This window comes from Carex rostrata, chromosome 13 (genome assembly GCF_964058835.1).
Source record: "Carex rostrata chromosome 13, lpCarRost1.2, whole genome shotgun sequence".
NCBI classification, from domain to species: Eukaryota; Viridiplantae; Streptophyta; class Magnoliopsida; order Poales; family Cyperaceae; genus Carex; species Carex rostrata.
This window is the reverse complement of record NC_135930.1, coordinates 11,450,144-11,476,099: the sequence shown is the minus strand read 5'-3', so window position 1 is coordinate 11,476,099 and position 25,956 is coordinate 11,450,144. Positions and strand designations below refer to the sequence as shown.

Sequence of the window (25,956 nt, the reverse complement as noted above, 5' to 3'; positions counted from 1 at the left end):
CTGACTGCTCCAATCATTCAACAGAGAAAAACTAATTACAAACGGACGATCTCCATTTCTCCACACATTAGGAATTTTAACCAAATTTTCCAAATTTCTTCTGCGGAATGAATTTTGTGAGATATCATGTAGCGAGTTTCTTTTCCCTGGGTAATGGGTTTAAAGAGGAAACACGCAAAAGGAGGCAATAGATATTGCCGCAACCGATCTTTCAAAAAGACTCCACCGTGGCGCTGCGCCTGGGCACACCGAATTTTTTATTAATAGAAAATAAATAAATAAAATATCAAAAAAGGAATGACTTTTGGATTTTATCGATATATATATAAGTAGATCGGGACGAATTTTTCCGTCCAACGGATGTGACCAATTATCCCGTCTGGCTTTCTTTAATTTATCCGACCAGATTAGTTGCTAATTTCGCTTAGCAGAAAAAAAAAAATCTTGGACGGGATAGATTATCCCGTCCGGTACTGTAGTATTTTTTTTTTTATTTTTTTTCATTATCTAAGATGAAATCAAAAACCAAAAAAAAAAAAAAAAAAAACTACAGTACCAGACAGAATAATCTATTCCGTCCAAAGTTTTTTTTTTTGCTGAGCAAAATTAGTAGAGCACTAATCTGGACGGAATGGTTTATCCCGTCCAGAACACTGTAGCTAGACGGGATAAATCATCCCGATCTACCTATATATAGATAAAACTCAAAAGCCATCCCCTTTTTCGATATTTTATTTATTTATTTTCTATTAATACAAAATTCGGCTTGCGCACACGGTAGAACCAGAAAGACTGAAAGAGTGTCTCGCACGCGAATCCAATTCCTCTGAGGTAACACAATATATGTTTAGATCATGGCCATCCGATCGGCATCCGGACCAATCCAGTTGAGGTGGAGCTACTTTAATAGTTGTGGAATTCTGATTGAACGTTCCAGATCCAAAAAGAAATATTTTGTTACCTCAGGTGATACGAATTTCGAACGTTGTGGTAAATGTGACCGGAGAAAATGGGGAGAAGGTGTAAGTGTGTGGGGTTTACGGTTAATTCTCTAAAAAAAAAAAAAAATGGGGGAAGGTAGAATGGTAGAATCAAATGTTTTGTTCAACCAGACGATTTAGCCTTTTAGTGCCGTGGAGTCAATTTTCTAAAACTTTCGGCGTATAAAGCTGTACGGTCGTATCCAGGGAGTTCATATCATCAAAAAGTAATTCAAAATTACTATCAGATTGGTTTTGACACAAATGTTAATGTTAAAGTAGTCTCGTACATTTTATATCGAGTTAGATTGAATGGTAATTTTGAATAAAATTATAACGCAAAATCTGATGTGGAGTTGAGCTCAGCGTCAAATCTGAAGGAGACTAGTCTTCAGATAAGATGTCCATTTTTAAATGCTGAGCTTTCTGTAACACAAGTCCTAAAGCAAGCCACCAAGCGAGCCACTAAAGTAAGTATTATTATATGAATGAATACGAGCTTTTCAGCACTACACTTTTTAAAAGGCATGGGTCCCACGTATTGGAGAATCGCTACATAAGAAACTACAAATAAAACGATAACAGGGAGGTTAGAATACTTCTCTGAGTAGACTTGGTGTTGGATTAAACCTAAAGACTGAATTACGACGAAGTCTAAAGTAATGCAAAATAGATTTCATCTAAAGTAATGCTGTCATGATCACGAAAAAAATAATTATTTCCGGTCTAACAAAGAAAGCGTCTGATCATTGACTTTTAATTATTCACCTAAACCTAACTCTCTCTCTCTCTCTCTTTTTTCTTGTAAAAAATAGCGAAATTAAAGATATGGAAAATCATGTAGCTTTTTAACATTCAACTTGTTCCACTACCAGGCACGCCGAGCGCACCCACAGCTTCACATCTCTTTCCTCCAAACCTTTCCCCGCGAGCCTTGTCTAAACAAACAAAAATTCTTAACTTTTGTTCAATCAACAAAAGAGTTTCTACTTTTTTTCGAGGGAAAAAGAGTTTCCCCTTGTGTCTGGGAAAGCAACACTGACATCACATCTTTCCAATGGGTCATGCCAGTTCAAAGAGAGGCACCGGTGGCGGAGATGCGCCTCCTCCACCGTCCCGCCGCACCCGCTTCAAGCGTAGGCTCCGCCACCCGTTCCATGGATCAGGATCTGGGAGCATAAAAAACCTGGTCGTGGAAGAATTCTCTGGTATCGCCCGTATAGAAATTATTGGGGTATCGCTGTCTACACTTGCTCTTGCTAAATTCCTATAATTTCTAAAAATGAACTTTTGTCCCTCGTATATCCTTTAAAAAGAGCTTTTATTTTCTTTTTCTCATTTTCTGTTGGGATTCCCATTCTCTAGAATAAGTATATACCATATCATATGTTCTGTGGATGCTTTTGCAAAAGTTACATTGTAAACTGTGGTTACAATTCTGGGGACCACGCAGCCTCCTGAATTTTCGAATTATGATAACGGCCCTTCTAAAATTTTAGTTTTGACAATTACTCCTTCAACTTTCAATTTGTAATATAGAGTCCCTCATCCCTGACATTTAATTTCATTTAATCCACGTTAGCTTTAAGATGACAAATACAAAATATCCTTGGACGCACATATCTATATATTTTTAGTAGTTTATATGTTTTCTTAATTTTGATTTTTCAGGCACAATAGATAGTTTTATTGAAAATAAATTTAAGAGCAACAAATGCATAATATATGTACAATTTTTTTTTTTTATTGCATTTGGTATGACAAAAATTATTCTTTTAGAAAATATTATTTTTAAAAGCCAACAAAATATTGTTGTAATTGTTTTATTTTAATATAAAAATAGAAATGAATATTTAGTACTCCTAATTTAAATAGAAAAATTTATAAATGAACAAAAAGGCTTCAATAAAGATAAATATTGCTGGGTTATTTTCGTCATTAAACAGCAGGTGCTCATCACAAATTTAAAATCCGGTCATATTATTGGCAAGAATTAAAGTTTGGAGGGGTAATTGTCACAAGACTCACAACTATAATATTTAGGAGGGTGTGGTGTCATTACCTTGTGATTTTTATACCCCTGTGCGGTTTTGCCCGGTATTACATTGCAGAGGTTAAACTAAGCTCCTATCCTTTTTTAGTAACTGTGCTTCACTGGGCATCTTTGCATGCATATCCTAGTAAAATTGTGCATTTGCACAACGACTGTGGTTACTTAGTTTTTGTTATTTTCTTTTTCGCACATTCTATTTTTTTTTTTTTTGGTTCACTACGTTAAACAAGGACCTTCTGAATTACCCTTGCACAATGCTTAATTTTCTTGATTACTTTTGCATCTGTATCATTCTAAGCTGCTTTTCATGTTTACCATTCTTCCTCCTATGGTTTGTAGTCCCAACATAGCTTAATGGACTGTTATATTTCTCTGTGCTCTTGATTTACTAAGCTACAGTACCTTTGCTACACCTGTGTACTGGTTTCCATTAAAGGCTAGACCTGCTACTTCCTTTTCTTAGAATGAACATGCAAAGTTCTGATTTACATATTAAACCTTTTCAAATTCTAGATACCATGCCGGTGCAATATCAGACTCAGTACCTCCAAAGAGTCAAGTATTTCTATTATCGAGAATCTTCTTGCCAATCAGCATATATACTACTACTTCTGCATATAATTGATATTTTCCATTCTTGCTAGACCACAAGTGAATTTATATATGGATTAGCACATAATTAATTTACTCTTCCAGAATCTTCTCTTGTTTAGGCTGAGATGAAGTTCAAGGATAAGTGGTTGGCTTGTTTATCTCTGGGAGAAAGGACTTATCGGACAGAGACTTCAGATCAGTTGAGTTTATCCTTTCATCAGGGGTTCTTGTACCATATTTTGGCATAATTTTGGTTCATATGGCACCACAATATATTAGACAAATGCTGAACTGTACAAAAGCTCCAGATCATGTAAATTGGAACTGTAAATATTCTAGCAAAATTTTATGCAGAATGATAGTCGTATCTGATTAATTTAGTATGAATATATTTATGCAGATGTAAAAGACATATGCTAGAGGTTATTTGTCAGTTTGGTGATTTTATGATCACAGATGTGGCCTACACTGATTAAAAACATCAAGACATATTTACAAATGCGCTGTATATCCATTCTAGCAAAAATTTACGCATAATATATGTTTTATCTATTTGATTTAGCACGGATAAATTTATGCATATGTAACAAACATAAGTTAGATGTTATCTGTAAGCTTTGTTGATTTTATGATCACAAGCATGATCTAGATTGATCTTATAGGATACGCTGGCCCTTAAAGTTTCTGTTGGTACTGTAGCAAACCAGCCAAACTGTTGTCACGGCCACTTGGTCCCTGTACCTTTTATGTTTCTTTTTGTTGAATAATTGTTTAATTTGATATGACTGGTTACTTGAGGTTATTTAAGGTCTCATTTGGTACTTAAACATTTAGCAGTATAGTACCTATGAACGTAGGTGTTGAGTTATTCTATTGACTCATGCTTATTTAAGCGTATACCATCTTGGCTTGTATATTTCATCTCCATGCTGTATTTATTATTTTCTCAGTGTATCTGATTTCTGTCTTCTCTTTTATTTTCTTTATTGCACCATGACTTGGATACAGAACAGAGAAGCCAGTCTGGAGATCAGTGAGTATTTTATTTTTTATTTTTATTATTATGTGTGTGTTGTTGGGGGAGGGGGGGGTAGACATCGAAGTTTTCCTTTCCTTTTCCTTAGTTAGTCCTTTTGTTTGTTGCTATCTCATAGGAACAGAAGGTTGTATTGGAAGCAAATGGGCCCACCATTGCACGCATTTCTGTATTTGAGGTACTATTTGTACTGTGTCAAGATAATTATTACCTAGCTTAAACTTAGAATCACAGTAGCAAACCATTTTTGTTCCATCGTACTATTACCAGTATGAACTATGCACATCTCGGCATTTAAGGTAATATTTTATTCTGTTGAGATAATAATTAAAACTGGCAATTACAGAACTGAATTATTCAGTTCCCTTGTACCTTTACTGGTATGAACTGGATGCAATTTCAGTCATTACCAGTCAGAAAGTTGTTTTCGTTATTTATTTTGTATGCTTTTTAAATAATTTATTTCAATTTGTCTTCTTTCTTTTTGGTCTGCCTTAGGATTTGGCTGTATGAATTTTTTTAATTTCGGTCTAACTAGTGTTTGTTGGGCATTTTTCTTGTTAAATTCGCATATAATTTTTCATTAATTCTTTGTAATTTAAGCAATTGGATATCGTTCTATCCTTAGTTCTGCACTTGCTTTTTGTTCTCAGACGAACAAATTTTCAAAGAACAATCTAGTTGGATATTGCGAGCTAAATCTCACTGAAATACTTAGCCAGGTTAGCTTTTGTTTCCTTTGTTGATTGGAACTAATACTTACCTCATTTTTTGCCTACTTCACCCTAGTTTCACCAGCTTCCAGATTATGACATTGGTTTTGCCATAAATATCTTGACATGTGAATAAAATACAATGCTAGAAGTATGGGGAAATCATAATAAAGAAACTAATGTAACATTGTTCTAATGGCAGGAGTCAGAAGACAATATAGATCAGTTCCAGTTGTTTGATCCTTCTTCATCAACCACAAGTGTTGGCACCATTTCCATTCGCTGTTTCATTGAGGTACAATTACAGATGTCAATGTGTTGGGTCAGGTCTGGATATGGCATCTCCGCCTGTGTGGTTTCTACACAGCCTATCCCAAACCAGGAAAAAGGAGGAGGGTTTGTGATAGGCTTGGCGAGCCAGCAGTAAAAAAAACAGCCTCTTTATGGAAATAGAACCCTCACGAATTGGGCAGGAGTAATACTAGTATGGGTGACCTCCTGGGAAGTCCTGTGTCACTGATTCCGGTCGGGTTTCATTTCTAGCCTACCCAACTTGTTTGGGAATAAAGGCTTTGAAGAAGAAGAAGTCTGTCTTAATGGATCACTTCTACTTATGAAATTACATATACAAAGTTGCTCATATATTAATTATGAGTCCACATCTGCTGCCATTTTTTTTATCTGGACTGCCCAATCAAAATTAACATTACACCTTGAACTTTTAAGGGATGATTAATTATTTTTCTCTCTGAAGACAAACCATCTAATTATGATCGGATAGCCCACATGTTACATTAACCACCTAGTTGAGTTTGTCCATGTCTGGTGAGGTTTTAAATTGAATCCAAAGTGTCATTGACATGCCTGAGGACGATATAGTCTCCCTCTCTTTTTTGAAAAACTTGACAACGGGATATAGTCTCTCTCTCTCCCTCCCCAAAGCTGGAAAAAAGAATTATAGTTTTGATATGCAAATTTTGGTGCAGGATCCAATTGATATACAGAGAGGTTTTGCACAGCGTGTGCTTTCCGTAGCGGTATCTTTCTTACTCCATGGCTCACTAAATTTTCATTTCATTTTATGTTTCTCCTTTTCTATTTTATCATGTGTTGCTCAAAAGATTGAAAATGAATAGTGTTGGTATAGGACAAAAATGGAGATGGGCAGCTCTCTTTATCTGAATTTTCGGAATTGATGAATGCTTTCTGTAGACAGTTAACCAAAGCAAAGGTTAGTAACCCTTCTTTGCTCTACATCAGAAATTGAACAGTCAGACATTTTGCAGGTTATAATATATGTAAATCTCTCTTTCGTTAGATAGAGGACTTATTCAAGCAGGCAGACAAAAATAGCGATGGAACTGTAGATATAGATGAGCTTGCCGTACTTCTAGCCCAACAACAACAGGAGTACTCATTGCTTTCCCGCATATCATTTTTTGTTGACCTGTACCATTTGTGTTTTTTTACTCTTTGGTAGTTTTTAGCAAGAGTGGAATAAAGAGTATTCATGATGGAATAGAAAAGGTGGAATGGTCGGAAAATTTTGCAACTAAAACTTAACCCCCCCCGCCCGCCACGCCGCGCCTCTATTCCAGCCAGATGGAATATCTATGTATACAGAAATGATAGGTTGCAAGAAGAGATATTCCTACCATATGGAATTGGGTCTATTCCACTCTTGCCGAACACTAGTAGAATAAGATGGAAAGAAGCCGTCTGTTTCTTATTCCCAATTCCACTCTTGCTGAACACATACTTTTAATTCCATTGAGCCCTAATACAAAAGCTACTGATTAGTAGCATTCTTAAGGACACTAGAAAAGTTGCATATGCCTTCGGCAAAGCCCTAGTACCATCAGTTTTTTCAATCAAATACCATGTTGACCTTTCCGGTGTAAAGAAGCTTATAAATCAAAGGGTCAAAAGACATTCTTAATGTTTCTGGGGATATCCATTATTTTTCTCTTTTGGCTTCGTGATCCTTGGAAAGTTTCACACGCATGCATGATGTTGTCCCTTGTACTTTGAGAGGTATTTAATAAATAAAATTTATGATTTGCAGAGAAACTCTTATTAACAACTGTCCTGTTTGCGGTGAGGATCTGGGCAAATATGACAACATGAATGACATCATCCACATGACTCTATGTTTTGATGAAGGCACCGGCAATCAGATCATGACTGGAGGGTTCCTAACTGAAAAACAAGCTTCCTATGGGTATTTTTTGTATATAATTTGCTTATTAATTGCACTGGAAAATTAGCCCTGCTTTGTTTTCCCTTTGACATCATCTAGACACCATTTATGCAGTCAAGTTTGGAATATTAGCCCTGCCTGATGTAGATTCATTGTTTATTTCCATTTCCTCAATTTGGCCTAATTTATTGTAAAGTGGACTTGGATTGGCAACTTCAAGCAAACACTAAATATGTATATGAATTCCAATTGAACATAGTATGAATATTGTGGAATTCATCAATGATTTTAGATCTTAGATGAGAACTTATTTCTGGGTATTTATCTTTAGTATCATTTTCTCTTTAACATTAAATTGTAATATCTAACTTCTAAACCCTGAGCTTGGTATTTCCATTTGCAGATGGATGTTTAAACTCAGTGAGTGGGCCCATGTCTCTAGTTATGATGTTGGTTTGAACTCTGGATCAAGTGCCTCTCATATACTTGTGTGTCTCGTGCTCCTTTAATTACGGTTTTCATGCATTTTCAAATTCATACCTATGCAGTACTGTTGTGGGCCGCCACTAGATAAGCGGCTCAAATGAAGATATTTGTCACCATTTAAATATAAGCAAGATAGGATCTGAGTTTTAATAAATAGTGTTATTCTAATTTTCTAAGTTCTTTATCATTCTGAGAGTTCAAGGCATATCCTAGTCTTATATGCATCTTCCTGAGCTTAGCGTAGGCCAGTTGGTGCTGTTTCTGATCTTAAATAATCTATGACAACAGAACCACCCCCACCCCCCAACAAAAGAAAAGAAAAGAAAGAAAAGAAAAAAGAAAAAAAATGAAAATTCTAGCATTACTGTCATGCTTGTCTGGTACCATTTTGGTTGGCATTGGCACCATTATGCAATAGCCAAATTTCTAATATATACATTGCATCTTGGCTTTATTTTGTGCGATAGGTGTTTGATAGAAAGACAAAGAGGCTTGTGGAAGAAACAATTGATGGAAAGATAGTACTGTCCATGAGAGCTATATACCAAAATAGAGTTGGTCTTACTCTTATTGATTCAGGTTCAACCTCTATCTGTCTTTTCTTTCAACAAATTTTAGGGTCTGTTTAATATTTTAATCCTAAATTCTAGTTATTAAATATCCAGCAGCAGTATGATATCATATGAAATTGGAGCTTTCAACTTATTGGTGATGATTGTAAACATTAAGGATAATATCCTTATCCGCATAATTATCCGTAGAAAACCTATCTATATTCGTAAATACACTATTTGTATCCGTATCCATTTCTGCATAAAATGAGAGAGACTGATAATTTATAGTCCCTTAAGATCTGGATATCCGGATTATCTGTATATATATCAGCATCTCAAATTCAGATTCTTTTATTTTCCTTTTTGTTGAAATACTTGCATATTGTATATTTTTTACTATAAAAAAAATCAATTAATATATGCATGTTTGTTATTAATTTTTATTTTAAAATGCTTACTTTTTGTTGTACTTGCAAATTAGCAAAAGTATTCGTTAATTATCGTTTCGAAACCATATGCGCCAATCACCCAATCTGTACCTGTATCCATTTAATGCGGATTTGGTTTTGAATTGTGATATCCGTCTAATGTTCGTATTCGTATCTATATATACTTGATGAGATGAAGATATGGATATTGTTAGCAGTTAGCACTATCCATTCCGAATCTGCTCCATTGACACCCCCTAGGTTTTAAATATGAAAGTGAGTTCTCAAATAGCATCAATCAAGTAATGGCAAAGAAACGCTTAACAGAAATATAGACATATCAACTGGTTCTTGCTAAAATTTAGGCTCTTATCGGACAGTTACAATTCCAGTAGTAGAACCTCTCAGTGACATTCTTTGTGATATTCTTCTATTAGGTGTGAAAAGACTTCTCCAAAACCTCTCAGAGAAGCAAGGGAAACAGATGAATTTGCCTGAGTCAGCTAAAGATATTCCCAAATTCATTGAAATGTTCAAGGCAAACTTTTATGCTCTTTCTCCTTTTTATTAGAGAGAACTGATTTAAAGCAAGAATTGCACTACCTTTCAGTTTGTCTTGGGTACCTGTCTCCTTCGTTTCCAGCACATTTGGTGCGATAAAAAAAATAAAAGGAGAACATTTGGGTAGACAGAATAAAACCTTAAAAAATGGGGAAAATCTGATTTCTCCTTACTATTGTTGGATTGGTTGTACCATTTTGTATTGTTTGGTCTTTGTTTTAAACGGGCGATAAGAAATTCTCTAGCATTTCATTCTTTTTATTCTGTTTCGTCAGCTCATCTTATAATTTTCCTTACTTAAATGCAGGGTCAAATAAACATGGATGAAGTTAAATATCCTATTGAGCACTTCAAGGTATGGATTTTGCATTTCTTTCTCATTTTTCTTAATCTGAATGGGTATATAAAAGTTAAGATTTGTTAATGGACTAAATTGCAAAACTTCAGTGATATGGAATACCGAAATCTGGTTTGCAATTTGCCAATATTTGATTATGAATCCAGTTTCCCCCCACAATAAATTGGAAATACCAAACCTACTATATTTTTTTTCATTTAGTGTAATATCTTTTTGCAACTTCTTAGATAGAAGACCAAACTACCCCCTTTTTCTCTTTTTTGCTTGTGGATAGAGAACTGTGTGCTTAGTAGGAGGTGGTTTTAGTATCTTTCTTGGGCTATTTGGAACCAAGGAGTGCAAAGGATATAATTCCTGTTTCCTTGGTGTAAAAATGATGGTTTATTTCGTACTTTTCCATGATTTTAATTTACGTAGTAAAGTTTTGCAGGTTTACATATGAATTCCTCCTTTCTAATTTAGTGAATTTTAACTTGTGGTGGTCAGACATTCAATGATTTTTTTGTGAGAGAGCTTAAAAGTGGTGCCCGACCTATCTCTTGTTCAGAAAGAAATGATGTGGCAGTTTGTGTTGCTGACAGTCGTCTTATGGCATTTGATTCTGCCAGTGATAGCACCAGGCTTTGGATTAAGGTTAGGTGTTTTAAAGAAAAAAGGCTGTTCATGATGTTTTTTGTGTTCAATAAAAAACCAAGGTACTTCAATAGTTGTTCAATGCTCGCGTGAAATTTTACATTTGTCTCTAATAGCTACCATTCTTCAATATATAAGTGAAACTGGACATCTGTATTACTGCTGTCATTCAAAATTTAACTGGTATTGTACAGGTGAACTTCAAATGGTAGATGGATATTTTACTGGTTTTTATTCTCTTGTCTAGCAATATTGGGGTACCTAAATGGGAATTCTGAGACCCTAGCAATCAAGTCGGACAATAGTTGAGACTTTACAGACCGTTTAAGCAATTTAAGTTTTCATTATATTGTATCTTATTTTGTTCTTTCCAGGGTCGCAAGTTTTCTATAGCAGGTCTCTTGGGGCCAGAGTCATGCACTGATTCCTTGAGTAACGGCACTTTGGTTATATTCCGACTGGCACCTCAGGTCCGTTTTACAGTTTTACATTTTTCATTATAATGTTTCCTTTAGTTGAAAGAAAAATCTGCAATGAGGGTCCCAAGAGATCCAAACCCGTTAAAAGAACTATGAGAAAACAGATTAACTGTATTAAGGCTGTAGCAGTAATTAAATTGTAATTGTTGTTAGGAGAGGTATTTGAAGTAGCCAAGGAATTTTGCAGGCAAAACTTTTGAGAACAAGATAAATAATTTGATCATATTCTGTATGATTGCTTCTTTTCTTTTTTTCTTTTTTTCTTTTTTTCATTTTTCCTTATTCCTAGTTACTAACTGGATTAGAAAATACATCATAGTACATTAAAAAGGTAGTGTAGACAAAAGGTATTATCGAATTTATAATGCTGCACTTCAGGTAATTTCGTGTTGTTTATCTCGGCAACTATAACCATCTCCCTTAATACATTTTTTATTTCTTTTCCTTTAATTTTTAGGATTATCACCGGTTTCATGTGCCTGTTTCTGGTACTGTAGAAAGCTTTGTAGATATTCCAGGATACTTGTTCACTGTAATCTTTCTTTTTCTCTCTCTGTCTGGATATTATGTTAGTTCTCTCTTTCTCTGCTCTCACTCTTGTCTATGCATTTGAACTTATATTTTGTTCTTATTAGGTGAACCCAATTGCTGTGAATAGTAAATACTGTAATGTATTCACAGAGAACAAAAGAGTTGTATCCATTATTTCAACCCAAGAATTTGGAAAGGTTATCTCTCCCTCTTAACCCCTCTCCCATAGATTACTGTGGCATAGTTGCATAATAGAGGTAAATCAAGATTAGGGGTGGCAATTAGTTAGGTCATTTTTCATTTCGCATCATTATAATGCTTTCCTTATAGGGTGCACCCTCTGTGCCTAGCCAGTGGGTTCAAATGGACCAACCATACAGGTCACAGGGCATCCTGACCAGTGTAGATTAAAAAGAAATTTAGAATCCCTATTTTTACAAAAAAATAAAAAGCTAAAGCAATTGGTCTAATGTCTCGGATTTTTCAGTGGGAAGGTGACAGTCAACCAGGTGGGGTCATGACCTGAACCATCAGCAGGTTTATTGAGTTTGGCCTGGACATGGTTAAGGTTTCATTTTCCTGCTGTGTTAATCTTATGTGCCAGCCCCCAGTACATGGTTAAACTCAAAAATAGTACCCAGATCTGATACTATTTTGTGTTTACCAGTACCTACATGTCATTTAAATGGTACCCATGATTGTTGCTTATTTTTCGGACTAATTTTCAAAATGAAAGTATCTTTTGTTGTTTATCAATTTATCTTGTAATGCTGCTGTTTTGTTTTGTTTTTAAATTAAATTTCCTAGGTTGCATTTGTAGCAATTGGGGCTACAATGGTTGGGAGCATCACCTTCTTAAAAGAGAAGGGAGACTATGTTAACAAAGGAGATGAGGTTATCTCTTTTTAGCCATCAATTCATTATTAGCATTTTGACATTTATATCCTTGAATTCATCTAAGTATATACCACATAGATGTCTCTCATGTTTATGAGCATGGCTGTTTTATTATTTAAAATAATTTTAATTTTAATAGATCAAATTCAATAAATTCATCAATTGGTATGGTGTGCTGGGACTAGGTTTTATTTATGTGTAAACACGAAAATTTCTGCTTTGCATGTGTATTTATTTGGAAGATACATGTAGCACATGATTATTCAATTTATTGCCTTCACTAATCCCTTCTAATACAGTTTGGATACTTTGCCTTTGGAGGAAGCACTGTGATATGCGTATTCGAAAAGGTTTGTGCATTATCAATACCTTTCATTCAAATATGTTAGCACCTTGGTTTAAATTGACAACTGTGATCAATGGACTGGAGATTTTCCAACAACACATCAAGCCTAATGATGTACATAGAATTTACATCTTCAAGGAAATATTCTTTGTGAAGAAATGAATTCATTCTTTTTCTCATGTCGGTAAATAAATCCCCATTTAATTTGCTTATTTCATTTTGGTACGGTCATAAACAGAAAAAGATATGTTTTTCCTCTTTTGAGGTTTTTTGGGGAGGAACGAAATCCTTTTGTGGTGCTCACAGGTGTACAGATGAAATTCCTTTGATGTTACTAATGAAAAGGAAAGCTTTAAAATTGTGAACAAAGCCAATTTAAGAACAATTAATTTTCTTCCTTGACGTTCATTTTTTTTAATCATTCGTAGGATGGGATACAAATAGATGATGACCTTCTTGCAAACAGCAATAGATCATTGGAAACCCTAGTTTCCATGGGCACGTCATTAGGCATCTCCAAACGGGTCTCTGCCCATGAAAGAAGGGGATTAGATTTGGGTAAATGTACACTTACAGGATGAGTCAAAGTACATGCTCCTGTAAATTATTTGGGGGTCATGAATTTATTATTTCTGAGAACCACTTTTAAGTGGGTACCACGTTTTATGACATGGGAAATTATTCCTGATGTGTGCCTTCTTTAATTTGTCTATTTTAGTGCTGTTATCAGCTCTAACAACAATGCCAATAGAAGTAATGTAAAATTACCACCTACCAAACCAAGCATCTTACAATGGAACCCTGCGGGATAATCTGTAGGAGGACAGAGTTTCTACACAAAAATGAGGAAACCCAGTTCTCCTTTCTTTTAAGTTATAATTTTGTCTGCTATTGAAAATATAGTAATCAGTACAGAAGATAATCCAGACTCATGTCCCTGACTCGTAATTGTTATTGAAAATTTTGATGCGATGCAATGTTTGACCTAAATCAAATGGTAACATATCAAATCCTGTTTGCTTGTAACATTTAAAAATGAGGATATTTTTCTAGAAGCGACAAAAGCAGTAAAGCAAAAATCAGATATAATAAACATAATAACCAACTAAATCATCCCAACAATAAGATTTTAGTATACAAAAGCATAATAAATAAAAGGTGCTGAGAACACGTTCCACTATAAAATGGAAAACAAATATTCTAGGAGCTGTCATCTCATGTTTCCAAATAAAATCTCCTGAAGGTTACAAAAGGCTATCCTAATAATGCTCTCTAAACTATGCAACAACAATAACAGCATCAGACTTCTCCATCTCAGAAGATCCTTCAAAGACACACAAACAGTAGAGAGAGAGAGAGAGGGAGCAGTGATAGAGTGTGGTGGTGGTGGTTGGGGGGGGGGACTACCACAAACACAAAACATACAACAGCACAGAGAAAGAGAGACCTTACCTGATAAAAACCAACAAGTTAAAGAGATGGAACTACTTTACTTGCGTTTTGGGGAAGGGGAGCGGCTGCTACTGCTGGTGCTTCTTCCTCTAGGTGGCCTACAGAATTAGTTAACATATTAAGAGAACCATAATAACAAATAATTCAGAAATTCAAAACAAATGTATAACCAATAATTGAGAATTATATAACAAAGCACCAACACTCAAGAACCATAATAACACATTCACTGCCCATTAACCTCAAACTAAGGTTTAGTTGCAATCTACAATTTTCTTTAGGCCTTTTGACTAGCCATAATTGCAACCTTTCACTTCAAACAACATCAAATATATATGATTTGGAACACCAATAACAAGTCTAACTCCTCCAACATTAGCAATCACTTAATATAAAAGAGATTTCTTAGTTCTATAATTTGAAAAAAAAGAGTAGGACTCATTGCACATATTATGGTACTTTCAAATAAAATGTGCCAACAGATGATGCATCAGTGTTATGACATAAACAGACGAGCAACAAGTAAGAGTTATTTCTACCTTCTAGGGCTGCGGCTTCTAGACACTCTCCGAGGCCCCTAAGAAAGAGGAAAAGGTCAAACAAAACATAGTTTAGCAATAGCACTCTGAAATAATCAAAGTTACAAAAATGAAAATAACAATAATAATTATTGACAGAGAGGAACAGAGAGAGACCTTGCGAGGGCTGGGAGATGGAGAAGACGAAATAGACCTTCCACGCCTTGGTGGTGGACCCCTCCCCCTATCAAGCAAATTGATAAAAACGTTCAAGAACAAAAAGTAAAGCAGAGAACAAATTAAACACTTCCCAGGGCACTTGTTCAGAGTATCAGATCACATAGCCAAAACAATACAGCTCAGATACAAGATGACTAGTAGGAATAGCCTGCAACACATTGGCTCTTGGGTATTTTAAATTTTGGATAAAGTTCACGGTAACTATAAACAGGTACCAAATATGGCAATAGAATCCTGATGGGTTAGTGCAAGCCTAACATTGCCATGCTAGTCAAAGCAGGCTTAATTAAATATTAGTACATGCTGCAAGACTCTTTCAATATTTTACAAATATAGCCACCATCAGCAGCCTACCACCATCTTGCTTAACTAACAAAAATAAGATGAGAAGGTTTTACCTCCGAGGGGAGATAGATCGTGAACGGGAATGGAGGGGACGACGGAGAGGGGAACGGCTGCGGCGGCGTGGTGGAGGTGACCTTCTAGGAGGACTTCTCAATCGCCTGGGTGGTGGTGATCTTTCCGAGTTCCCCACAAAAGGAAAACAAAAAAAAGGATTTTACATGTAGAGCCTAAGCAGATCAATGGTTTGCCATGGCTTGGAAATTGCAAAACTTCAAAAAAAAATGTGGAGACTCACCGTCTCCTAGGTGGAGAACGTCTCCGAATTGGGCTGCCACGACCTCTTCTAGGTGAAAGACTGAAAAGAAACATATAGCACAGAATTATTAGTCAAATCATTAACAGATCTTAAATTAACCAATGCATTTCTTATGAGGTCAATCTTAGCGAAGTTACTTCATCCAACAAAAAGACAGTACCAACTGCTAGCAACCAATCATGGAATTCATGAATGAACAAAAGGATTACAGGCATCAATGTCTGGGTCAGGTGCGTGTCAGAAAATTTTAAATTATATATTTAAATGAGCTGCACGTGACCCGACCCGTTGCTGGTCAGGAACTGTCAGACCACCCAACCGAGACGGGCCATAGGTCTAGCCAAAATGATCCATCTAGATAGGAAACATATATCAATATGTTAAACATTAAATAATAGCAAAATGTTTATCCTAGAAGAGATGGTCATGTGCCTTGGGCCTGCACTCTATATATCCAGTTCAAATTTACAGGGGCATAGGCTATTTTTTCCTGGATATAAAAGCTCATCAGATTGAAGTACCGCCAAAAAAAATTAAATAATAGCAAACAGGCCACTAGGGTCAAGAAAATTTGCATCCATACCAACACATTAACCACTGGTCGGCTCAGATCACAATTGACACCCTTAGTTGAGGATCCATTGAACTGAATCTACATGTGTACACAACTCAACTAGGGCCAAACAAACGAAGTAACTGTAGTTAAAAGTATATAACAGTCGCTGGAACCAGAACCGACTAGAAGAATGATAGAAACACATGAATCAAGAGTGTACTCACCGTATAGGTGACCTATTACGCCGAGGTGGAGGGGAAGGGGAGCGTCTTCTGAGAGGAGATGGAGGCCTCCGACGAGGTGGCAGTGGGGATCCAACCCCACGTTTTGCTGGGGGTGAGTCAGGACGGCGACGGGGAGGCGGCGAGTTTGCCGGACGTTTTGGTGAAGGGAGCAACGGAGGTGAGTCAGCTCTCTTGTTTGCAGGAGGAGACCGTTTACGTGGGGGTGGCGACGGCGCTTTTCTACGAGGAGATGCTACAGTTTTCAGAGTAAAATGAACTGTGTAAACAAGGTATCTTTGCAGCATTCAATATACCGAAATTCTTCTTATAAGATAATAGGTATCAAGAAATTTATCTCTTATTTCAGTTCATTCTTACAGGTCTACTTTACTGGAAAAAAAAATTCATACAGCATGTTGATCACAACTTGTTTATTTGCTCATTTTTAGGAAGTCACTTTTACAACCCCCCCCCCCCCCCTCTTCAATTTCTTATCAGACTAGAAACTAAATATAGCATTGTAACTGAAAATACCATCATAGTTTTTTTTACACATTACAAAATAGTATGATAAAAATTAAATGCTTGACAAAAAAACTTACGATCCTTTGTACGCGGTGGAGCCTCCTTGTCAGCAACAATAATAGCTTTCTCACTTTGTGGAGCATCTTTTTTCAGTGGAACTGGTCTTGCCGGTGAGCTAGGAGCCTTCTGGCGTGGCATAAGTGTGAACTTCACCTTGACAACATTTCCATCAATTTGACCCTGAAAATATTAAATATAAGACAAGAAATTAATAATAAGTGTCATCAACAAAGATAAACAGGTTTGATCAAAAACTATCCACTGGCAGCTTGACCGAATATTTCTGAATGTCCAGGTAGATTGGGTAATTTAAATGGAACTAGTAGCAGCAATGGAGGAGACATAGGAGGGATCCCAAAAAGACAAAAGACAACATAATAAATTTAAATGTACGCGATAATGCAGAGCATTAGAAATGAATTTACAAATGCTAGTTTTACGGCCCTGATTAATAGAACTTCCCCTGGACCACAGTGCACCAAGGTAAAACATGAGAAACTCATAAAAACAAGTCACAGAATAGATGAACCAAAGGGGGGTTTATTACCCCATCCATATAAAGAAGAGCCTTCTCTGCATCAGTTCTGCTCTTGAACTCAACATATCCATATCCACGAGGAAGATTAACCTAAAATTAGTAAACAAAAGGAAATTAGTAAACAACAACTACCTTCTGACGGAGAATATAAGATATATCTCTTATAATGGACAGAAACATAAGAAAAGAAGAGTTGACTTACAAGACGGTCCATCGACAGTTCCACATTTACTATTTCACCATAGTTACCTAAAAAATAGAGACGAAACCACTTAAATAAATGTTCCAAACAACCAACATTACAGATAACAGTCTTCCTTCTGAAACAATCCAACATCATCAACTATATCTGTGTGAAATGCAAAAGCCCCAAATTACTGTGGTAAAAAGCCTGTAATGCTTATCCATGGTTTCACCAAAGCTAATGTGAAACTACAAAAATATGTATGAACCTAACAGCATTAACTTTGGCTGCTCATCTTTTTCTTCATATAAATACATTCATACTGCGAATAACAAAATTTATGTAAAGCAAAAGCTGTCAACACCAAAGAAAGAATCGGTCCTTTGAAAGGGGAATTTTGCTTAGAAGTTACCGAATATCTCTTTAAGATGAGCCTCATTAATATTCCTAGAGAGATGATCGATGTGGAGGACAACCGACTCGGGGATAGGAGATGGTTTCCTGAAATCAAAATTTTCAACCAAATGTTACCATTAACTATCACTAGTTCTAGCAAATTACTTGCATCGAGTAAAATGGCATCAATCCAAGTGCAGGTGACTTTTTTAGCATTCGCATATTACCTGCATACTACCAGAGAAAATCTCTAACATACATACCATAACATATAAGGACGTGCAGTAGTACAAAGGTGGAAAGGTACTGATCAATTTTTGTCGCCCTTCCACTTTTTTCTTATTTCAAGTTTGCTAATTGGCACCTCTAACATACATATCAGGACAGGACATGCAGCAGTACCAGGTAAAAAGGTACTGATTTTTGTCCCTTCTAATTTTTGCTTATTTCAAGTTTGCTAATCAGCTTGACATCTTAATTGCAGTTGGAAGCTCAAAAGTCAAATTTTTGTGCCTTCTAACCATCTTTTCATGATAAGGATAATTTTGCCACAGCCAGAGAGTAAATGTATAAGCAGCTATGCATGTTTCATCACAGTTTATGCCGATTTCGATAACCAAACTTATTTACCCTTAGTAGTACCTACAGGCCCTAAACTATATCACATTTATTTGTGAGTAGAAAACAAATTTGTAGGCCAATCCTTGTGAACATAAGCACCTTGTAGGCGAAGAAGCTTTCTTTGGTGCTGGGGACTTAGAGCTCACTTTCTTGGCAGGAGAAGCTCTTTTAGGTGGCGGTGAACGGCCTCTTCTCCTATTCGGGCTGCACATTCAAAAAATTCTGATTTCAGAGAAGCCTATGGAAATAAACTAGGAATTTGGAAAGGCAGGTTTCATCAAGCTGAAAGGCTAAGCCCAGTTAAGCTGTAATGTTCTTGCACTTTAAGCAAAACTGAAGTCATTTTACCTGAAATCTCAAACGAGAACTTCGAACCAACTACGATAAAGCAAAATAAAACAACAAGGGGAGTTGGCGGGAGAGATAGGGGAGGAGAAGTAAGATACCTTCTTCGTTGGGGAGGAGGCGAACGACTGCGCGAGCTGGCACTCCTTGAAGAAGAGGAAGAAGAGTAGGACCTAGAACGAGACCTGGAGCCCGAGTCGGAGCGGGAAAACGAACGCGACCTAGAGCGAGAGCGGGAGGAGGAGCGCGACGAAGACCCAGACGGCGTGACACTCCGGCGACCTCTTTTACCTGGCTTCGGCATCTTCTTTCGGAAAAAGCGAGAAAGCAGAGGAGCGGGGTTTTTGGTTTTGGGATGGCCTCCCAATACAAACCCTAGAAGAGCGATGAATCGGGCTGGGGTCCCGGATAAATTCGTGCACACTGAGTTAACTCATATTTTGTGTTTATATAAGGACCGTCCGATTTAAATCAACAGAAACCCTTGCATTACAGACATGTTCCGGATTGTCCCTAATTCTGATCGGACGGTTAATATCTAAACTCAAACGGTGCATTAATGCAGAAGATGCTGACTCGTGTCAGATTTGGTTTGGGTCTGAATGTGGGGTCCGAATCCCTCAAAGTAACTCAAAAATTGATTTTAGATCCGGACCGTCCGAGCAGAATCGGGGCCTATCCGGTCCGAAGTGGAATGCACAGATTTACTTTAATGTTTGTGTCAAAGCACGGACGGTCCCAATCTAAATTCATATTTGGATTACTTGAGGGGATCTCAGGCACTGAGGTTTAGTGATTCTGGAGGGTGTTTGGCAAGTTAGGTAAGCTTAAATTTTAAAATTCACTGAGGAAAAAGTGTTTAGCAAGAGCAATTTAAGAAAGTGAGTATTTAATTTTTTTTTAAAAAGACTCAATTGCTTAAGTCACATAGATTGGTGGCTTAAAAATTGAGACAAACTTAAAAAATAAGCAAAATAAGCTTTAAGAAAGTGATTTTAAACTTTGCAAAGGAATAGTATTCAGCAAGTTTAAGACTCCTTAGTCTCTTAAGGAGCTTTAAAGAGAATGTGTCGAACACTACCATGTGGACTTCCAATGCACTGATAGGAATTTGGTACATCCGTACATGTATTCTTTTATGCTTGTACTCTTTCAAATTTCATGAATTATATTTTTGGAGAGCTTATTAAATAAATGAAAAGGTATTGCTAAGATGGTGATGATTAAAGAAATTAATACTTTAATAGTATTGTTTTACTTGATGCAATTCACAAACTAGGATAAAAAATACTATATCAAGCGCCGGAGAATCTCACCTCTCCCGAATCATTATTGGATACAAAAACTACAAATTTAAAAAGTAATGATCCCCTTAGTGGGTCAAGGGAACATATAATTTAGAAATAATTTGTGCACAAGAAGTAGACGTGTCTAAAAAAAATAATATTTCAAAAAAAATCTACCTAATGACAATAAATTTGAATCGGATATTACAACCATTCACGGTCTATGAGATTCTCTCCCTTATAGAAGGAAATTCATAAATTAGAACCTATTGGTCAGGTGAGTGTTTTTTACCAAGCTGGTAGTAAAAGCAATTTATTTTTTTGACTTATATTCGAGGTGATAACTGTTGTTTGACTTCTAATTACCTTCATTTGTTTGCAATCTGTAAACAATATAATATAATTAGGTCCCAAGGTGTTGCTCTTAGTTGTGCTAGATATTTAGATGGTTTGCTACTTAGAAAATGGTCCGAAATCTTTAGCTCGTTAGTCATACAACCTTTGTTGTTCGAGCAATAATATTTTTCGTCTATTTGAATAATTTGCAAAAACATACAATTATTGAATTTTACGATTTCTTCTATTTTTGAAATATATGTAGGTTCAAGTCAAATGAAATTGCATTATGGAATACTTGGACTGAATAAATCATGAAAACATTTATCAAGAATACAAATTGTAAAATCAGAAGCTTGCTAAAGTAAGTTTGAGGCTGTTTAAACAGTGATCAAACGCTGGTAACGTTTTAGGCCTGTTAGAAATGCTGAAGCAATAGATTGAGCAAACTCAGAAACAACTTAAAACGTTATAACGTTTTTATAAACATTGTAACGTTTTAGGATTGTCAGAACTGCTAAAGCACAACTGTACATAATCAACTTGAAATGTTGTAACATTTTAAGAATGTCAGAACGTTAAGTACAGCTGTATCAAATTCAAAATTCAAGTTACAAACGTTGTAACGTTTGTCAATAGTTACAACGATTTAATTAAATCAGCATTGTAACGTTTGACAAACGTTGTAACGTTTTAATTAAATCTGAGTTTCAGAAATTTATGTTTTTTTTATCAAGATTTTACAGTGCAAAACGTTATAGAAACGTTATACAATCGTTGGTAATGTTTTGATCGATTAGCTGAGCTGTCAGAAAATTGAAATCCTAAATCCCATTTTGAACTAAAACGTTGGTAATGTTTTAGCTCAATTAGCTTATTTTTGAGTTGTTTCTATAAATAGGGTTTTGGGCTTTCTTCCCAAAGCATCTTAGCCGACCATAATCTTCTAAAAAATGATTTTCTGAGAGCTTTAGTCACTCCATTGTTGTGAGAGCTTAAAACTTCAAAATTCCTCAAACAACCTCAAACTCACTTCACTAATCTTGATCTAGATTAGGTTAGAGTGGTATATTAAGTGTTTCTCTTGAGTTTCTAAATATTAAGACCTTGTTCTCATCTCTTTGAGTTGTTCGTGTGACTTTCCTTGGTTGTAAGAGCTCGCCGGCTCTCATATCTAGTTGGCCGTGTGACTTCCCGCTTGGTGTGTAAGGGCTCAACGGTTCATAAGTTATAATCCTTTCGTATTGGGTAATAGAAAAGCGCACCCACAAGAGGTTGCGAAGCTCCGGAGACGTAGGCCTTTGTTTTGCCGAACTCCATTAACACCTGCGTGCCAAATTTCTCTAAACTCATCTATTTACTTCTAATTACATTTATTTTCAATTTTTGTAGCAATTAGTGGTGCACTAGTATAACAACCTTTACTCATGTTAAAGATCAGGTAGCATGGAGATAGACTACATCGCATAAATTTTCTGTCAAATTTCTATATCTCTTTTTAAATTTTAGAGGGATATTAAATGATAAACATCAAGTTTGGTGGCAATTACTGATTCCCTCCAAAATTCGGATTTTTATGTGGCTAGTAGATATAATAAAAATTTAACTAAAAGTTTTTGTGGGCTTCAAAAGAATGTTGATCACTTATTTGTATCTTGTCAGTTTGTTAGAAAAAATATGGTTTTATATGGGACAATTTTAAAATTACTTTTCAACATGGGGATCCTTTGATAATTTTCTGATTTACTCGTAGTTTACCAAAACATAATCAAACATGCTACTCTTATTACAATTGCGTATGTGTGTTGGTCACTTTGAAAACATCACAATGATATTTGTTTTACTGGAGAACAATTAAGTGTCTTCTAATAGATATTTAATTTTTCTAATTTGCTCCTTGATTCAATATTATATTGGACAGGAAATTTCAAGGAAGAAATAGGGCATGCTGTCAAGGAGTGGATGCAGAGAGCATGGAGATCATTCCTCTGTGTGAATGAGAGGGTTTAGGGTTTAGGGTTGAACTCATGTATTTTATACCGTCATTGTATTTTAAACTGAATAGTTGAAACTTAAAAATCGCGATCCCGCAATTCAATTCAAAAATAACAAAGAAAACAATGGCTTGAACTCAAAGATGAATCTAGGCATTAGTTGGAGGTTGGTTAAGCCGCCTCTGTAAATTTAAAATTTACAGATTTATCATTTATATTTTGTAACTTTATAAGTGTTTGTATCTTCTAACTTCTCTTATAAAATAAAATTACAGTATTTGTAATTCCACTCTAGATGAACTAAGGATAATTATCTCTCACCTCTTTGTTCTAGTGTATGATCTAAAATGAACATATCAAATTAATCTATTGACATTATTTAGGATCAGATTTATCACGACAAGAATAAATTGAACCGTCTATTTATTTTAAATCCGACGGTTCAAACTAATAAAATACGGTCATGCAATTCATTTTATAAATAACAAAGAAAACAATGGCTTGAACTCGAGGATGGAACTAGACATTAGTTAGGAGTGGTTAAACCATCTCTATAAATTAAAATTTACAATTTTATCCTTTATGTTTTATAAAAGAAAAAGAAAATTACACTGGTAACTTATTCAAGTCCTCTAAAATTTTGAATTTTGTAACTCCACTGTTGATGAACTGAGGAGAATGAATTACCTCTCGCCTCTTTGCTCCGGTGTTAATCCTCCTTTGCCGCAGGTGGGACAACTTTTTAGACCAAAGCCTTGGCAATCAAAACACCTATATATATATATATATAAACAACATGAATGATATTTTTTCAATGTAAAAGTAAAATTATAAATGTGTTCTGTATTATTTAAACAGGGCATATTCCCCAAACTTGAACAGATCTGAAAGTCAATTTAGTGTTTCCATCAGGTAACTTCCAATTTAGTATTAAATTTTCACTATTAATTGTTGAAGAACAACCAAATAAATATAAATTTTCTACGGTTAAATTGATGATTTATAATTTTGTATAAGTTTGAACAATATTATTCAAGATATTTAATAAATGCACTGCTAGAATTGTAAATAAAATATAAAATATAGCAAGAACTAATCCAGTTCTCAAACACAAATATGGATGTAAAAATGGTTTTTAAAGATGTAAAAAAGAAATTACTTACTTCCATCTTTCAAATATGTTTCCGTTCTTTTTATTCCTTCCAGTTCCCTACACGAGGAGATGGATTCAAATAAAATAAATCCAATAATATGAGCAATTTGCTTAAATTTCAGTAATTACTTTTAAATAGGTATATGTTTTGCAATATTTGTTCAATTTTTCCCCTTGAAATCAATAACAACTATAAATTATTTTTTCATTAGTTTAGTTTGTGATGATAGGTGAGGGTACCTTGCATCCCGGGCATTCGATCGCGCCTTTGCCACGACATGTTTTACAACCCGCGGCAGCCTTAGAAGAAAAATAAAACTAATGGTTAGAAAAAGAAGACACATATACTACATATGCAATATCAGTTGCCTCACAAAAACATAAATAGTTTGAAAATATTACACGTTCGATTTTCAAATTTAAGGTAATTGAAATTTTTGAATTCAGTTTCCGACTAAATTAAATTAGGTGTAACACAAATAAAGAGATAAAATATGTGAAAAATCCGTGATAATTGTTACTGTTTTGAGAGATGCACGAGCAGTTCTGGGAGGAGTGGAGAGCCTTGATTTCATAGATATAATTTGCGATGGAAAAGAGCGATTATTATTTGTCGTGAGAAATCCGTAAGAGGCAGCAGTTGCCATTTTTATTTCCAGAAAAAGAAGAAAAAAAAAACGGAGGGAGAAGGTAATTTAAAATTAATTATAGCTATGGTTTTTATACGAGTTTTATGTTCAGGATCAGGCTGGGAACATTTGGAACCACAAAAGGGCACCTGTTTGGACCCACACGGGACAATGAGCGTTATCCATCAAATTTCAATCCAAAGGTGAACAGAAGAATTAAAAGAAGAAATATATTGGCGTTCCACAACTGTTTTAGTGATCATTTAAGTGCTTTAAGGCGCTTTAATGTACTAACTGTAATTCGAAATGAAGTTAGAATAATTATATTGGTGCTTTTAACTTAAGCATCGATTTTTTTTTTATCTTTAATATTCTTGTTACTTCACTTATGAAAACTATTTTATATTTATTTCTGCATTATTTAAAAAAAATAAAGTGTTCAATAATTATTAATTAATTACAGCTAAAATGATTTAAAAGCATTCCAGCGACATGTTTGCATCAAGTTTGACTAATTTGCATATGTTAGAAGGTTAGTACTAATTTAGGAGCGAAGTCAGACTTTCTGACTGTAAAGATCAAATGTAAATGGAGATCAATCATATAAAAATTTTATGGTGCTATTGGAAATAAATTTACAATGTTTGTAATATTGTATTCTAAACTACACAGAAAATCCCATATACAAAAAATTTAAAATACAAGCAAACATGTTGAGATTGTTAGCAAACATATTGAGATTGCTAGCAAGCCGCACGAGCTGCTTACGAACTTTAATTATAACACACATCATACAGAATTTCCACAAAGTTGTTTTCATCCAATTCAGTATAATCTGTCTAATTATTTTGATATTCTAATATTTAATAGCAGTGAACCAATGATGCAGAAATAAATATAAAATAGTTTTCATAATTGAGCTTGTGTAGACCTTCAGCGATCAATACGAATTTAAATTGGTCTGAACTCTCAACTCGATAACTTGATTGATTTTTAATTCTAACTAAGTTAAACTCAGAACTAAATTAACTTAGACTTAAGCAAGCCTGCTCAAGCTATACTCTTTTTGTTTGAAATATTGACAGTCGCTGTCAAATATAATTTTTATTAATTAAAACGTAAAATACATCTATCGTTCTACATTCAAAACATCATCCACGTCTAAACATTGATCAACATCTAACAACACAAATAATTAAAACAACAAAAGAAACAAAACCATATCCTTTAGTGGTAGACACCGATAACCTTCAGTATTGGCTGGCTAGCGACCAAAGGAAATGAGACATTTTTTTTTTTTTTTTTTTTTTTTTCTATTTGGGTTGCGGGTGGAGAAGGCAGGGTGCCGCGGTGGTGGGAGTGCAAAGAGAGATGAGAGCCGACGACTAG

General features: G+C 35.2%; 2 protein-coding genes and 1 long non-coding RNA gene across 4 annotated transcripts; 1 reads left to right on the top strand and 2 right to left on the bottom strand.

The window, feature by feature from the left end:
• Window positions 1–1,941: 1,941 nt before the first annotated feature.
• Window positions 1,942–13,572, top strand: LOC144563998 (phosphatidylserine decarboxylase proenzyme 2-like). Of its 2 annotated transcripts, none has more exons than XM_078313467.1 (21): window positions 1,942–2,214; window positions 3,747–3,826; window positions 4,636–4,660; window positions 4,782–4,841; window positions 5,317–5,385; window positions 5,579–5,671; window positions 6,363–6,413; window positions 6,524–6,607; window positions 6,695–6,786; window positions 7,442–7,597; window positions 7,980–8,064; window positions 8,530–8,641; window positions 9,482–9,582; window positions 9,913–9,960; window positions 10,450–10,596; window positions 10,971–11,066; window positions 11,533–11,607; window positions 11,711–11,803; window positions 12,414–12,500; window positions 12,803–12,853; window positions 13,278–13,572. In XM_078313467.1, exons 1-21 carry the CDS (start codon window positions 2,038–2,040, stop codon window positions 13,428–13,430), a joined length of 1,935 nt encoding a protein of 644 aa, XP_078169593.1. In that variant the 5' UTR covers window positions 1,942–2,037; the 3' UTR covers window positions 13,431–13,572. The 2 variants fall into 2 exon arrangements, with proteins under 2 accessions (XP_078169593.1, XP_078169594.1); XM_078313468.1 differs by having other exon boundaries at window positions 1,971–2,214; window positions 3,730–3,826.
• A 404-nt stretch (window positions 13,573–13,976) lies between these two features.
• SR45 (arginine/serine-rich 45) lies at window positions 13,977–19,573 on the bottom strand. The gene is made up of 12 exons (XM_078313470.1): window positions 19,271–19,573; window positions 18,924–19,028; window positions 18,220–18,308; window positions 17,826–17,872; window positions 17,633–17,713; window positions 17,103–17,265; window positions 16,501–16,753; window positions 15,700–15,759; window positions 15,458–15,577; window positions 14,997–15,063; window positions 14,841–14,878; window positions 13,977–14,399 (listed from the first exon to the last, which is right to left on the bottom strand). Exons 1-12 carry the CDS (start codon window positions 19,471–19,473, stop codon window positions 14,339–14,341), a joined length of 1,287 nt encoding a protein of 428 aa, XP_078169596.1. The 5' UTR covers window positions 19,474–19,573; the 3' UTR covers window positions 13,977–14,338.
• A 3,809-nt stretch (window positions 19,574–23,382) lies between these two features.
• LOC144564006 (uncharacterized) lies at window positions 23,383–24,597 on the bottom strand. The gene is made up of 3 exons (XR_013514526.1): window positions 24,460–24,597; window positions 23,949–23,995; window positions 23,383–23,556 (listed from the first exon to the last, which is right to left on the bottom strand). It is a non-coding gene; the product is annotated as an uncharacterized LOC144564006 (long non-coding RNA).
• Window positions 24,598–25,956: the final 1,359 nt, after the last annotated feature.

What these genes read in the sequence shown, in the direction of transcription:
- SR45 (XM_078313470.1), bottom strand. Translation starts at nt 19,473, where the DNA reads ATGCCGAAGCCAGGTAAAAGAGGTCGCCGGAGTGTCACGCCGTCTGGG. An exon ending in AAAGCTTCTTCGCCTACAAG is followed by an intron (nt 18,309 to 18,923) that starts GTGCTTATGTTC and finishes TTTTGATTTCAG; the next exon opens with GAAACCATCTCCTATCCCCG. An exon ending in CGATCTATCTCCCCTCGGAG is followed by an intron (nt 15,064 to 15,457) that starts GTAAAACCTTCT and finishes TTTGCTTGATAG; the next exon opens with GGGGAGGGGTCCACCACCAA.
- LOC144563998 (XM_078313467.1), top strand. Translation starts at nt 2,038, where the DNA reads ATGGGTCATGCCAGTTCAAAGAGAGGCACCGGTGGCGGAGATGCGCCT. An exon ending in TCACTGAAATACTTAGCCAG is followed by an intron (nt 5,386 to 5,578) that starts GTTAGCTTTTGT and finishes TTCTAATGGCAG; the next exon opens with GAGTCAGAAGACAATATAGA. An exon ending in ATGTTAACAAAGGAGATGAG is followed by an intron (nt 12,501 to 12,802) that starts GTTATCTCTTTT and finishes CTTCTAATACAG; the next exon opens with TTTGGATACTTTGCCTTTGG.